This window comes from Panthera tigris, chromosome C2 (genome assembly GCF_018350195.1).
Source record: "Panthera tigris isolate Pti1 chromosome C2, P.tigris_Pti1_mat1.1, whole genome shotgun sequence".
Lineage (NCBI taxonomy): Eukaryota > Metazoa > Chordata > Mammalia > Carnivora > Felidae > Panthera > Panthera tigris.
Genome location: NC_056668.1, coordinates 132,214,428 through 132,228,439, shown reverse-complemented (window position 1 = coordinate 132,228,439; position 14,012 = coordinate 132,214,428). Strand labels below are relative to the sequence as shown.

The following is a 14,012-nucleotide window of genomic DNA, read 5'->3' as shown; positions in this document are numbered from 1 at the left end:
TCTATATAAATGGGAGGGTAATAACCGTAGACTCAGTTCTCCACAATCTGTGAAAATCCCAATGTTTAGTACATTTTGTCTGTAGTTAATGGGGCTCATCTTGGGAACACCAGTTTCCAGGCCATGCCTGGAGACACAAGGGCTGGGACACGGCCTGGGGATGATCCTGTGAGAGATGGACAGTGTTCCTATGAATGAGAGGGAAGTATGTTCAGGCTGGAGCCTGTGGGTAAGGCTAATGCTGCCAGCCTATCATTCCCCAGAGTTAGAGAGAAGTCATACAAGGGGCACACAGTCTCTTTGTAGGGTCCTCAGAAGCCTCACAGCCTCCTTCTAGGGGCTCCAGGCATCCTTAGCTTTGCTCTGATTCTGGCTCCTCAGCCCTGGACTAAAAGTGGGCACTGACAGGTAGTTGCTGGTCTGAACACTGACCAGAGCCTATGAAGCATCCTGGCACAGTAGTTTCCCCCAACAGGCATAGCCTCCCCCAAATAATGGCCAAGTGAAACTTCCAGATCCTCTGTCTCAAGGAGTTTGATATTCAGACATACAGAGAGGATCAGCAGTTGGTAGCAGGTCATAGGACAGGCAGTAAGTCAAAGGTGAGGCAGCAGAAGCCAAGAGGTAGCCCAGTGCCTCTCACACGTTAACCTGCACCTGTACCACCAGGGCATCTCCATGAATGCAGATTTGGATCTAGGAGGTCTGGGTGGGGCCTGAGGTTCTGCATCTCAGGTGATCCCGATGCTGCTGGGCCTCCAGACCAGAGCTTGAGTAGAGGACAATGGTTGTTAGTGATGAGACACCAGCAAGTAAGTGGCCATGAGCAGGCTCCAGGGACGCCAGCTGCTGGAGGACATCAGGAAGACTGAGCCCTAGAAGTACCATGGCTCGTGAGTGTCTTTCCTGTCCTCCTCCTATACCCCCTGCAGTCCTCCCTGGACTGTCCCTGTTCCTCACTTCCTGTGCAAACTGCAGGAACCCCACCACCTGCAGTAACACCAGTGTTTCTGCTCCTTTTCACCTAAAAGGGCCTTGGCAGGAGTTCTCAGCCTGGCTGCACATTAGAATCACTTAGGAGAGTCCCCGCGAATTGTATCTAATTGGTTGGTCTGGGGTGGAGCCTGGGTGTGATGATTTATAAAATTCTGCAGCTGATTCCAATGTGCAGGCAGGGCTGTGAACCATTGGCCTCATCAGCATTTCTCAAGCTCTGACATGAATATAAATCAGCTAGAGATCTTGTTAAAAATAGAGATTTTCATCTAGTAGGTCTGAGTGGGGCTTGAAAGTCTGCATTTTTGATGCTGCAGGTCTGAGGGCCATACTTTCAGCGGAAATAGCAGTTTCCTTAAGAATTAAACAAGATAAGATGCAGGTTGACCACCTCTGATCTAATCCCCAAGCCTAACCCGAAGCACAAAGCAAGACTCTACTGCATTGGCTACCACGGGCACATTTGATCTCAAGGGGTTACATTTTTTTTTTATGTTTATTTATTTTTGAGAGAGAGGGAGACAGAGTGTGAGCATGGGAGGGGCAGAGAGAGAGGGAGACACAGAATTCGAAGCAGGCTCCAGGCTCCCAAGCTGTCAGCACAGAGCCCGACCGGGGCTTGAACTCATGAATCTCAAACCGCGAGGCCATGACCTAAGCCGAAGTCGGACGCTCAACTGACTGAGCCACCCAGGCGCCCTGTGATCTCAAAGGGTTATACTCAGCCTTGTCTACACCACAGGCACTGAGGATGGGTGGAGATCTGGGGACGCACGGCTCCCAGCCCTGGCTACACTGGGCTTGAGGGCTGAAAGCTTGGTACTTGTGAGTTCCCCTTGTGACCTGGCTGGCCGGGCGCCAGAACAAGCACGCCTATTCACCACACTGGGTTGTCTTCCCTCCTTTCCTGAGTGGGGGGGTAGATAAGCTGAGTTCCAGCACCAGGTGTTTGCCCCAGGCTGCTCCTTCCTGCTCTCCCCTGCAAGCCCCCACTGCAGGGCCGCACCTACTCACTCCGATTTATTGGTGCCCTGCCAGCCGTCTTCTCTCACTTTTGTAGCCCAGGTGTCAGGGCCAACATAGGGGTGGGGAGACATGCTGGAGTGGCTCCCTGCCTGCCTGGAACTCGACTGACCTGACCGGAAGGTAGACTGCACCACCACCTTCTCCTTGACAAAATAGAGCTGCTGCCAAAGCGGCCTCTGGGCGGGAGGGAGGGAACGAAGCGGAGGATACCCCTTCCTATGTCTTCCCACTGCCTGTGAAATGCCATTGCCCACCTGGTGCCCCACAGCGTTGCTTCTCAGCCCCGGCTGCGCATCAGAACTACCTGGGGAGGCCCAGGCCCCTCCCCAGACCAACTAAATAAGAATCCCTGGTAGTGGGACCCCAGTATGGGTCGTTTGTAACACTTACCAGGGGCTTCCAGTGTGCCACCAAGTGAGTGATGATTTAGCAGCCCACGGGGTAGAAAATAACTCTTTGATCAGAGAAAGGACAATGACGTGATGTCCACAGCTGCCTGCTCTGGCTTTTCTCCATCTTTCAATTCACTCCTAGACCCTATACTCCAGAATATGATAAGGACAACTTCCGTTTGGACTTGAATTCCGGGGTGCGGGGGGGGGGAGGGGGAGATCATCAACATTTTATCTCATTTAACCTACAACCCCATGCAAGGGTGTTATTTTATCTACATTTTACAGTTGAGGAAACTGAGGCTTAGAGAGGCTGAGTGATTATACAAGGTCACACAGTAAGAGATGGGGCCGGGTTTCGGCCCCAGGTTTCCTGTTCTTTGGGCATGTGAGTTAGTCACAGTTGCGGGTATATAAACCAGGCTAACACGGGCCAAAATATGAACCCAAGTTATAAACTGATGCGAGTAGGTAGGTAGCACAGAGCCAGCAATAGCCGAGCTGACATTTATATTTAAGTACAAAACTCCAGGTCATGAAGGGGACTGTGTGGCTCACTACTTCTCTTTTCTATTTTCCAATCCCGCGACTCCCTTCTCTGTGGAATCTTCCAGAGCTCTACTACCTCTCTGCTCATTGTCTGTATCAGTGGTTCCCCAAACTAACATCAGCTTTTTAAAATTCAGATCACTGCATTCCAAATCAGAACTATGGGGAGTCTCTAGAAAAGTGGTCTGAAAATCTACATTTTTAACAAGCAATGTGGGGGAATCCACAAGTACATACTTGGCAAACCAGCGATAAAGCCCCTTGCTGCTCAAAAACGTGGCCTGTGGTCCAACAACACCGGTACCAACTGGGAGCTTGATAGAAGTGTAGCATCTTGGGTGGAACCCCTAGCCTACTACATTAGACTGTGCATTTTAATGAGATTCCCCGGGGCAAGGGGTTTGCATACACTTGAAAGTCTGAGAAGCGTGGCTCTGTCCAACCTGTTAGATACAAAGAGTGCCCACACATCAGCAGCATGAACGTCTCCCAGGAAACTTGTCGAAACCAAATTCTTGGGCCCCACCCTTGACCCTTGAGTCAGGTACTGTAGGAGAGGAGGCCAGGAAGCTGCATTATAGCAAGCCCTCTCAGTGGTCCCATGTGAACTCAGGTTTGAGAGCCACTGCCTAGACCAGATTACAGAGCGCTTTCTCCGTCAGGAGCCTCTTTGATGCGGGCAGTCGTTGCCCTACGCTAGGCCCCAGGATGATCAAGGAGAGCTGGGCTCGGAAGAGCCTTGAAAGCTGTTGTGCCACAGGAGGCTGAAGGGCAAGGCCTGCTCCTCCCCGACCCCCTCTGTGAGAGCAGCTTTGAGGCGCCGAGTCAGTCCTAGTCTTCAGTCTGGGGCTCCCATGTGGGCCCCTCTCTTTACTTCCTCTATATATTCATTCGCTATTCCCGCGCCTGCCCCAGGACCCAGCCCTCCACACAACACAGCCACTCCCCGGAGCTTCCTCTGTTCTTGTAAAGAATGCATTGGTCAGCACGCATGGAGTTCACATTTCCCCAGTGATGTCGTGCTATGGACCCCTTTTCTGCGCCTTACTTGTGTCACTCAGCATGGTACTTGAAGGTCTCCCTCCACCGGGTATTGTGCACCGAGTCTGTTGCTTCTACGTCCCGCCGTGTCTCTGGGCTGTGCCCAGCTTCCCTGGTGCCCACTCGTGACGTGTCCAGGTGGTTTCCAACTCTTCAGTGCCACCAAGGATGCTGTGACAGACATCCTCCTCCGTGTCTCCCTGAGGACCAGTGTGAGCTCTCCCTAATTTATAGGTGGAAAAACTTGAAATTCTTCTAGCCTAAGTGACTTGCTCAGAAAGTACAACGTGGTGGTTAAGAACATGGCTTTGCAGCCAGAGAAAGACAGATATGATATGATTTCACTCAGATGTGGAATTTGAGAAACTTAGCAGATGATCATAGAGGAAGGAAAGGAAAAATAAGATAAAAACAGAGAAGGAGGCAAGCCATAAGAGACTCCGAAATACAGAGAACAGGGCACCTGTGTGGCTCAGTTAAGCGTCCGACTTTGGCTCAGGTCATGATCTCATGGCTTGTGGGTTTGAGCCCCGCATAGGGCTCTGTGCTGACAGCTCAGAGCCCGGAGCCTGTTTCAGATTCTGTCTCCCTCTCTCTCTGACCACCCGCCCCCATTCACACTTTGTCTCTCTCCCTCCCTCAAGTATAAATAAACATTAAAAAAATTTTAATACAAAGAACAGAGGGTTGACGGGGTGGGAGGGTGGGGAAAATGGGTGATGGGCATTAAGAAGGGCACTTGTAATGAGCACTGGGTGTTGTATGTAAATGATGAATCGTTGGATTCTACTCCTAAAGCCAAGGCCACACTGTATCACACTGTATGTTATCTAACTTGAGAATAACAAAACAAAACAAACAAACAGAAAGAACATGACTTTGGTGTCAGACACACCTGGTCAGATAACCTGGCCCCAGTCCCTTCACCTTTCTGTTTCTCAGTTTACACATCTGTAAAATGGAAATATTAATGGTATCCAGCTTATGGGTTCATTAGGAAGATTAAGTGAATGAAAACCACTTAGCAGGGTTCCTAGCACATAGTAAGTGCTCAGATAAAAGTTCACCGTAATTTTACCTTTCTTTCCAGAGTTTGCCTTTTGACCTTTTACACTGACTTTTTTCTCTGTCTTGGTCCTACATTATTACTAACTTCCTGGCATGCCCCTTTTCAAAATGACCTCCAGCAGTGACCCCGGAGGTACTCAGAAAAAAGCCTGTGGCCTGGATGGGGGTGATGAGCAAAGGCCAGGGCTGGTCTAGAGGTTTCGGTGCACGAAGGGCGCGCGGGACTAGCCCAAGTTGGGACAGGCTTGCGCAAAGCCCTGGGGTGGGTGGTGCTTGGCACACTCCAGCAGAAGGCAGAGGGACTGGGGTCTCCAGAGTTCTCCCAACCCTGGTGGGAAAGCAGAGCAGGACTCACACAGAGTAGGTGCTTAATATATGGCCGTTCTTTTATAAGCTGAATTTTGGCCTGGTTTTAAAGCGCTGACAGTAGGAGAGTCCTGTCACCCTGGAGGGACAGTGGGGGCTTGTTGCCTCAGTTTGCAGAGGATCCCTTGTATGTCCTGAGAGGGGCCAGAAGAGACACCCAGCACCTGAACTGCAGAGGGTAGAGGAGAGGCTGGGGGCCAAGGCCCAGACCGCACAGGCTGCAGGGAGCAGCTGCGACCAGCAGAGGGCGCCACACACCTCTAGACAGAGCCGATGGCTGTCGTTAGAACCGGGGCAAGGGGAGGGAAGTATGGGGCGGGGAGACCAACCGTTCAGGTTTGCCAGGGACCGGGAGGCGTCCCAGTCCGGGGAGACCGAGACAAACTGAGCCGACGTGGTCACCCTGGCTTGAAGCAGTGACCACTGAAGTGGTGCGCATGCGATGTCAGTGCACGTCGCACACGTGACACAAAATGTGCCCACACTCACAGCGCAGGCGCGCAACACCTACCAGGCACTTCACACCAGAAGCATAACACACACAACACACTTGCACACACACACGTACAACTCGCCCAACGCCTTTCTAACCTACGTGCACCACACGCACACACAACGCCTGTGCGCTTCGCGCTGCACGAATAGCACACACAGCACACCTACCCGTGTACAACTCTAACAAGGCGTTTATACCACACATGCGAGTCGCACACTCACACAGGCACATCAAACACACGTAGCCCGGGCACAACACAACATACATGCACACACGTCCCGCAAAAACGCATACACAACAAAAGCCAAATCACAACACACGTGCGCGCGTCACACCAGGGCGAAACATACGCAATCACGCGTGTACCACACACGCCACTGCACCTATCAATGTGCACACGCGCATAAGGACACGGACACATCCACACACACGTGCACGTGTGATTACACGTGCACAACTCACACCGCAACGCACGCGGGTACTAGGCACGCGGGCACCACGTAATCCACTACGCGCACGTACTACACGCAGCACACGTACGTAGCATCCATTCGCCACACACGATACAGTGCGTGTACGACACACTCACGCACAACTATATGCAACGTACCCACAGAACTTCATAGTCACAACGCACTTGCATAATGCAGAGACACACATACACGCCTCTGGGTGGCCAGAGACCCTCTTGCTTGAGGCAATGCTTCTTATCAGCAAAATGAAGATACTCATTTTTGTCTTAGGCCAAAGAGAAAGATGTATCCAAAGACTTTGAGAACAGTACGTTCACTCATTCGGCAATCACTCGCTTCCTGTGTGCGTGGCAGGGACCCCGGCATCGATCAAACCAATACGTCAGCGACCGTTTGGCTTTGACCCCGAGGGTGACTGCCAAGCGGCCAGACCGACAGGAACCCCACCAGGGATCAGAGGAGTACACTGTCTTGCTCTTGACGGCGGCTCTAGATGGATCCACTCACTCGGAAGGTCTGAACGTGGGTTTGCTTCGTGAGAAGCACTCTGGGCTCTAGGAAGAGCAGTGGCTTACAGGGAAGGGTTTTCCCAGAGCTAACCAGTCGCACCGGCCACGGATGCCCGACTGGGGCCCTCCTCTGCAGCCAGCCACAGTAAGGGAGGGGGAGGACAGGGGATGCACAAGGGGAGCTCAGCATCTCCTGGGTATAGCCTGGATGCACTCTCCAGCTTGGCTTCCGGGGGTGGGGCTACCCCGCCAGGTCAGGCTGCAGCACCACGCATTCTAGCTCCTGCGCACTGGTACTGTCCCCTTAAGTCTAATGGGGTGGCAGTTCAGGCACAGTGGAGCTTCTTCCTTCCTGGATTCAAATCCCTGCCTTGGCACCTGCTAGCTGTGTGACGGTGGGCAAGTTACTCAGCCTCTCTGTGCCTTGTTTTCATACCTATAAAATAAGCCTGATGGTAATAATAGCACTCATCTTGTAAGGACTGATAGACGAACAGCTCTTAGATTAAAATCAGGCACATGGAAGGAGTCACGTAAATGTTAGCTGCGATTGTTACTTTGACCCGAAACGAAAGCAAACCCTAACAACAATCATAATATCAAAACGTCCTGGAGGCAGGGTGTTAGAACTGGAAGGTGGGTTGGAGAACATCTGCCCCAAGCTCCTGTGTGGTATATGGATAAAGCTGTTTGACCTGATAGTCCTGAGACAGAAGGACTAGAACAGGATGGGGAAGGGAAGAACCAGTAAGAGCTCCCCTTTTCCTCACCTGCAGGGCTGGTTAAATCAGTTTCTCACTCAGTGGGTCTGGGATGCGGTCTGAGACTCTGCGTTTCTAACAAGTCCCCAGGTTATGCTGCTGCGGCTGGTCCAGGGACCACACCTTGGGAACTGCTGCCCTAAGGACAGCCGGTGGCAGGAAGTTGGCATTCCTGGGTCTGTTGATGCCTCAGTACCTGGGGGAAGGGGAAGCCAGGGCCTTACTTACAGTGGATGCCGTACCTCGGGCAGCGCCCTCTGCAGGGGGATGCGGGCACTGAGCGCCTCCTCCAGGCTGAGTGGGGTCAGCTCATCTTCAGATACCTCCCCATCTTCCTCCTCGGCCCCCCAGTCCCTCTCTGGGGCCTCCTCATCCTGCCTTCTGCTCGGCTGTCTGATGAGCCGGTAGCTGCCACCTTTCCTGCCCTGGGTCTTGTTCCTTCTGGCCCTGGGTGAGGCCACGGCCACCAGGAGCTGATCCTCCCGCAGTGAGATAAAGGGGGGCAGGCCCTCCAGGGGGCTGTACTCTTGGCCCTCATCCTCGGCCTCCAGCACCCATTCCTGGGATTCCCCGAAGTCCAGGCGATACCCAGCACCTGGGCTGTGTTGGGTGGCCAGGACTGTGACCGCGTGGTGCGGGGCGTGCGGGGGAGGGTGCAGCATGGCCACCATCAGCAGCACGCATCCCAGCATCAGTAAGAGCAGCAGGAATTGCAGTCTGCACGGCCCATGCCTGCATCGCTTCCTTAGGAGCATGTTGCTGGAACTTGCCATATGCAACAGGTCATATTCACGTTCGCGTCCTCCTCCTGCTCCAGGTTCCTTCGGGCTTGCAGGAGAACCTGGCTTCCTAGTTCCACCTGGAAGTTTTTTGCTGGTCACTTAACCTGCTCCTTTTTTTCCCATCTGACATTTGCCAACAGCATGTGTAAGACTGACTTCCACTTATAATCAGAAAGCCACAGGACCTCTCTGAGTGGATTTCTGTATTGCCTTCTGAGAGCCCATTCACAGGGACTTCAAATTGAATTGTTTGGCCCCTTTTACCCCCTTTTTCTCCTAAGGAAAAAAAAATTATTCCATTCTGCTCAGGTGTTTAGTCCCACGTGTTTCGTCTCCCCCCTTGCATGAATGGTCAGGTTGCTAGGCGATGTCTGGAGAGGCAGCTGGTGGGTCCTCAGTCCAGCAGCGCTGACAGTGGTCCTCCTTTGGACGCTTCAAGTCAGGTCAGATCAACAGATGTGAAGCCGGCAGGCAGCGCCTGATTTCCTTTCACACATAGCTCTGCGCTCAGCTGAGAGCCCTCTGCCAGACGCAGCCCCAGCCAAGCCAAGCCTCGCTCCTGGTCCTAATGCCCTCACTGTTCCCGGGGCTTTGCACAATCCCGCAGCGCACAGCTCCAGGGCAAAATATAAACCGTCACTGCTAGGACCAAACCCAAACAGGAACATCCCAGAAGTTCAGATCTGAATCTCGTTCATAGTTCATAGGAAGACTTCTTTCCCCCACCCACAGGGGAAGGAAATAGTACTCCCTCCTGGTTTCAGAAAGCCTGTGCCTGTGGCATAGATGCAAACAGCTGTCTATTTGTACCCTCAGCCTCCCACAGGCGATGTGTGAAGTTAGGCTGGACTCTCCCTCCTTGCTGAGGACCACTGTCCTTGTCCCTCTGAAAATGACGGAAGCTGGGGGGGGGGGGGGGGAGACGCTCCTGTATGCCCCTCCTGCCACCAAAGCATCTGAAGGCACTGGCCACTAAGCAGGGGCATCCGGTGAGGAGTGTTCCTTCAGTTGTAAAACCTCCTTCATCCAACCAACAGATGTTGACGCGCACCTACTATGTGCCAAAACTATTCCGGGACTGGGAGTCCAGCAATGAATAAAGCACCAAAATTTGTGCCTCATGGAGTTTACCTTCTAGTGGGAGAGGCAGACAGAGAATTAATTCAGAAAGGCAGTGGGTCAGGGGTGATACGGGTGAAGGAGAAAAGTAAAGCAGGGAAAGGGGCTGGAGAGCATGAGCTGGGGACTGACAGGGGACACTGAGTGGTGAGGGGAGGCTTCACAGAAGAGCTAGCATCTGTGTGAGAAGGAGGGGCAGGCAGTGATGTGAGGATGAGCATTTGGGGCAGGGGGCATAGCAAATGTGAAGGTCCTGTGGCAAGCACGTGCCAGGCCTTTGGAGGAGCAGAGAGAACCAGTGTGGCAGGAGCAGAATGAGGAGGGCAGAGTGGGATGGAAAACAGGACGAAAGAGGTAAGGTGGGGGCAGGAGGTGAGGGGGGATCCTACGGGACATCGGAGTGCATCGTAGGAATTTTGGCTTCTCTTCTTTCCTCTGAGTAAGATGTGAGCCCTTGGAGGGTTGTGAGCGGAGGACAGACACAATTGACTCAGATTTAAATGGGATCACTCTGGCTGCTGTGTTGGCATCAGACTGGGGGAGCAAAGGGCAGAAGCAGGGAGTCAAGTCAGGCTAACATTATTGCAGCGAGAAACGATGAGGGTGTGGACCAAAGTGGCATCAGTGGAGGAGGTGTGGAGTAGGCAACTACTGGACATATTTTTTTAATGTTTATTTATTTGTTTATTTTGAGAGAGAGAGAGGGAGGGAGAGTGGGAGAGGGCAGAGAGAGGGGGAGAGAGGGGGGAGGGACAGAGAGACAGAGAGAGAGAGAGAGAGAGAGAGTGGGAGAGGGGCAGAGAGAGAGAGACAGAGACAGAGAGAGAGAATCCCAAGCAGGCTCTGAACCGTCAGCACAGAGCCTGACCCGGGGCTTGATCCTGCAAATCAAGAGATCATGACGTGATTTGAAATCGAGTCAGATGCTCAACCAACTGGGCCACCCAGGTGCCCCGGCTTCTGGGTATATTTTCAGGAAGAACCTACAGCAGGTGCTGATGAACTGATACCCAGTGTCAGAGAAAGAAAGGAGTCAAGGATGATTTTCAAGCTTTCAAGTCTGGTAGTTGGAAGAGTAGAGTTGCCATCGGCCGAGATGTGGGAGACCAGGAGTTGGTAGAAGGGGATGAATGGCAGTGGCTCCTTGGGCCATGTGAAGTTTGAGATGTCTTCTAGACAGTCAAGGGGACATGGAGAGTAGGCAGTGGGACATGCAATAGCTGGAGGTGAAGGGAGAGGTCTGGCTTGCAGGTGGTAAAACTTCACAGGGATGATGTCTGAAGCCATGAGATCCAAGGTCACGGAGCGCGAGACGTAGATGGGAGACAGAATGGATGCCAGCATGCTCAGAGTTCCTGAGCTTCTGGCCCGAATAGCTGATCAAGGGTGACTAACTCCGCATTTCTTCTGATGACTGCAGAACGGCCCAGCCTTCCCAGTAATCAGGAGTGGAGTGGGGGGAGGAACGCCACTGGGGAATTCCTGAAATGAATTGCTCGTTGTTTCTGTTTTGATTTTGATCTTGGAATGTGAGCTTAAACATCTCATGGAAAAAAAAATGCTTTTCCTTTTGATTCTGTTGCTTCTTCTAGAGCGTGTGTGAGTGTGCGTGAGTGTGTGTGTGTGTGTGTGTTTCCCCTGAAGCCTTTCAGAGTCAGAGGTGACATGGTGGGTTATATGTGATTGTTCCTAATAGGCTAGCACAGTGTCCCGATGGACAGCAGTTAGGGATTGCTGGATTGGACCGTGCTTTCCGAATCCCACATCAGGGTAGGCTGGGGTGAGAGTTGTATGGCTTTCAGGTTCAAGACACAGGCACTCTGGAAGATGTAATTTAGAATTTCTGGTACATTTTGAGGCTCACGAGGATGATTCCAGGGGACTTTCAGAGAACAAGGTAGGCGCAGTCTCCAGCCTCAGGGCAGAACACCCTCCCCTACCCTCTCCGGCAACATTGGTTTCAAACTCGTCAGCCACATCATGCCTCCTCGGGGCCTTTACCTGGCCCGTCCTTTGCTTGACTGCTTTTTCCCCAGAAACCAGCCATAAGGCTCATTTACTCGCTTTTGTGTTTTTTCCCCACCGTTTCACAGCGGAAGCCCTCCATCTTACCCATGGTGTTCTCTGTCCTCTTGCCTCGCTTTCTTTGAGAGTCTCTGGAGCTCTTCCCAACAATTGATAAGTAAGACACTTGGCTCTTTGTTGTCTATGCCCCCATCCCACCTCCATAAGAGGTGGGCTCCACAAGGAGAGCTGTTCTATCAGTTTGTTCACTGCTGTTTCCCCAGAGACTGTATCTGGCAGAGCGTAAGCACTTAATAAATATTTGTCGAATGAATATAGGGACGATGCTGTAGCTATTCTGATTCAACTCAAGTGAGGTCTGTGTGTCCTCTGAGACTCTGGGATATGGATCAGCCCTAAAAGGTTCCACACAGCCCATAATCATGGGGTGATACTTTCAGTCTGCCCAGAAGGAAATAAAATTCCCATGTACATCCCCCCGTGGACAGAGCCACCCCAAGTAGAGGGAGCAGCAGGCCTTCCTGGCCCATCCCAGCCCCTGGCTCACAGGGGTGTTACTTTGCTGCTTGTACCAGCTAAAGGAGCCCCCCTTTAGCACCCAGATATCAGCCATGCATCTTCAGTCTACAACGCTGGCACTTAGCTTCTGTCTTCATGCAGCTGGAATTTTCTTCTCTGTGTCTTCCACTCAAAACAAAAGCAAGCAAGCCATGGATCTCCAAACACAACATAAAGTCCTTTTAGCCTCCACCTTATTCCTCTCAGCCTGGTTGGCTTGGTCGGAAAAGCATGTGACTCTTGATCTGGGGGTCATGTGTTCAAGCCCCCACTGTGTGTGGTGATTACTAAAATAATAAATAGGGATGCCTGGGTGGTTCTGTTGGTTGAGTGTCCGACTTCGGCTCAGCTCATGATCTCACGGTTCACAGGTTCAAGCCCTATGTCAGACTCTGTGCTGACAGCTCAGAGCCTGGAGCCTGCTTCGGATTCTGTGTCTCCCTATCTCTCTCTGCCCTTCCCCCGCTTATGCTCTCTCAAAGATAAGTAAAATAAAACATTAAAAATTGAAATAATAAATAAATAAACTTAAAAAAAAAGAGAAAGAAATGGGACTTCCCTGAGGGACATCCCTTCTGTCACTTCCCAGAGCCTCAGGGGCTACCCTGCCCCTGTCCAGGTCTAGTTAGAGGAGGAAGGGCTGGACACAGTCCCATAGGCCCTGTCCCCCATTATCTCTCTCTTCTCTTTCTCACCTGTATTCCTATTACGGGTTGAACTGTGTCCCCTCAAAAGAGGTTGAAGTCCTATACATGGGTACCTGGGAATACGACCTTATTTGGAAACAGGGTCTTTGCAGATGATCAAGTACGATGAGGTCATGAAGGTGAACCCCAATTCACCATTACCGATGTCCTTATGCAAGGAGAGGTTTGGACAGAGGCGCACACAGGGTGAAGATGTGAAGAGGAAGGCAGAGATCAGAGTGATGCACCGAGGGACACCAAAGATTGCCGGCGAGCCACCAGCAGCTGGGGGAGGGGCATGGGACAGGGTCCCCCTCACAGCCCCAGAGAGAACCAAGTCTCCGACACCTCGATTTCCGACTTCAGCCTCCAGACTGTGAGAAAATGGATGTCTGTCGTTTAAGCACCACCCGGTCTGCGGTGCTTTGCGATACCAGCTCCGGAAACTAATATAGTTCCTTTTGCCCGCCCACCTTTTCCTTCCCTCAGCTCTCCCTCTCCCTGGCTTTTCTCATAGGACACAGCGCCTTTAGTGTAGAAAAGACTGCTATTTGCCTAGAAAAAAGTTGAGTTTTCAGTTCAGTTTCGTAGCAGGTTAAAGTGCCTGAACAAGTCAGAGACTGAGAGATTCACAGTGGGCATCCGCTAGTAAATAAACACTGTGCCTTGTAAGAGGGGACCTGACCCAGGTGATTCAAGATGTCAACAGGGGTATGTCTGGTCACCATTCGGATTCCCATCTGAACCTGAGGTGAAGAGAAGAGCAAGAAACAGGATGAGAAGATAGTTCCCCAAGGTGCGTCCTCTGCTTTACTTCGTTATCACACATGGTGATGGCTGTTTGCTTTTTTGGCCCCCCTGTTACCGGTCCCTCCATCTTCGTCTCTCCCACAAGCAGCGCGGTGCCCGCTCAGCAACACGCGTCAAGTTCATGGCTCTTGAAGATGAGACCTGATGTACACTGAACGCAGCATTGAGAATAAGGTGACAGCCTGGACGGGTCCCAATGTTCAGCCTAAGAGAGGGGAGAAAAGAAATGGGAGGCCATGCCAGCCCCACCTCCCCCCTTCCCTCAGACCACCTGACGGAACCGGGCCTGAGGTGGCCAACCCCACCGCACTCCTGGTTCTCTGCTGTAACCCATTTGGCTTGGCTTTCCTTGTGC

At 52.1% G+C, this 14,012-nt stretch overlaps 1 protein-coding gene and 1 long non-coding RNA gene across 4 annotated transcripts in view; one reads left to right on the top strand and one right to left on the bottom strand.

The window, feature by feature from the left end:
• The window catches only part of GALNT15 (polypeptide N-acetylgalactosaminyltransferase 15), a 46,344-nt gene extending 37,150 nt beyond the window's left edge, over positions 1-9,194 (bottom strand). The window contains exon 1 of one of the 3 annotated variants that reach the window (XM_042957246.1): positions 7,906-9,194. In XM_042957246.1, the coding sequence (XP_042813180.1) occupies positions 7,906-8,450 (545 nt within the window). In that variant the 5' untranslated portion in view covers positions 8,451-9,194. The remainder of the gene's footprint in view (positions 1-7,905) is intronic. The other 2 variants (XM_007087357.3, XM_042957248.1) reach the window with 2 other exon arrangements.
• Positions 1-14,012, top strand: part of LOC102949505 — a 104,129-nt gene that overhangs the window by 67,955 nt on the left and 22,162 nt on the right. The window lies entirely within an intron of this gene.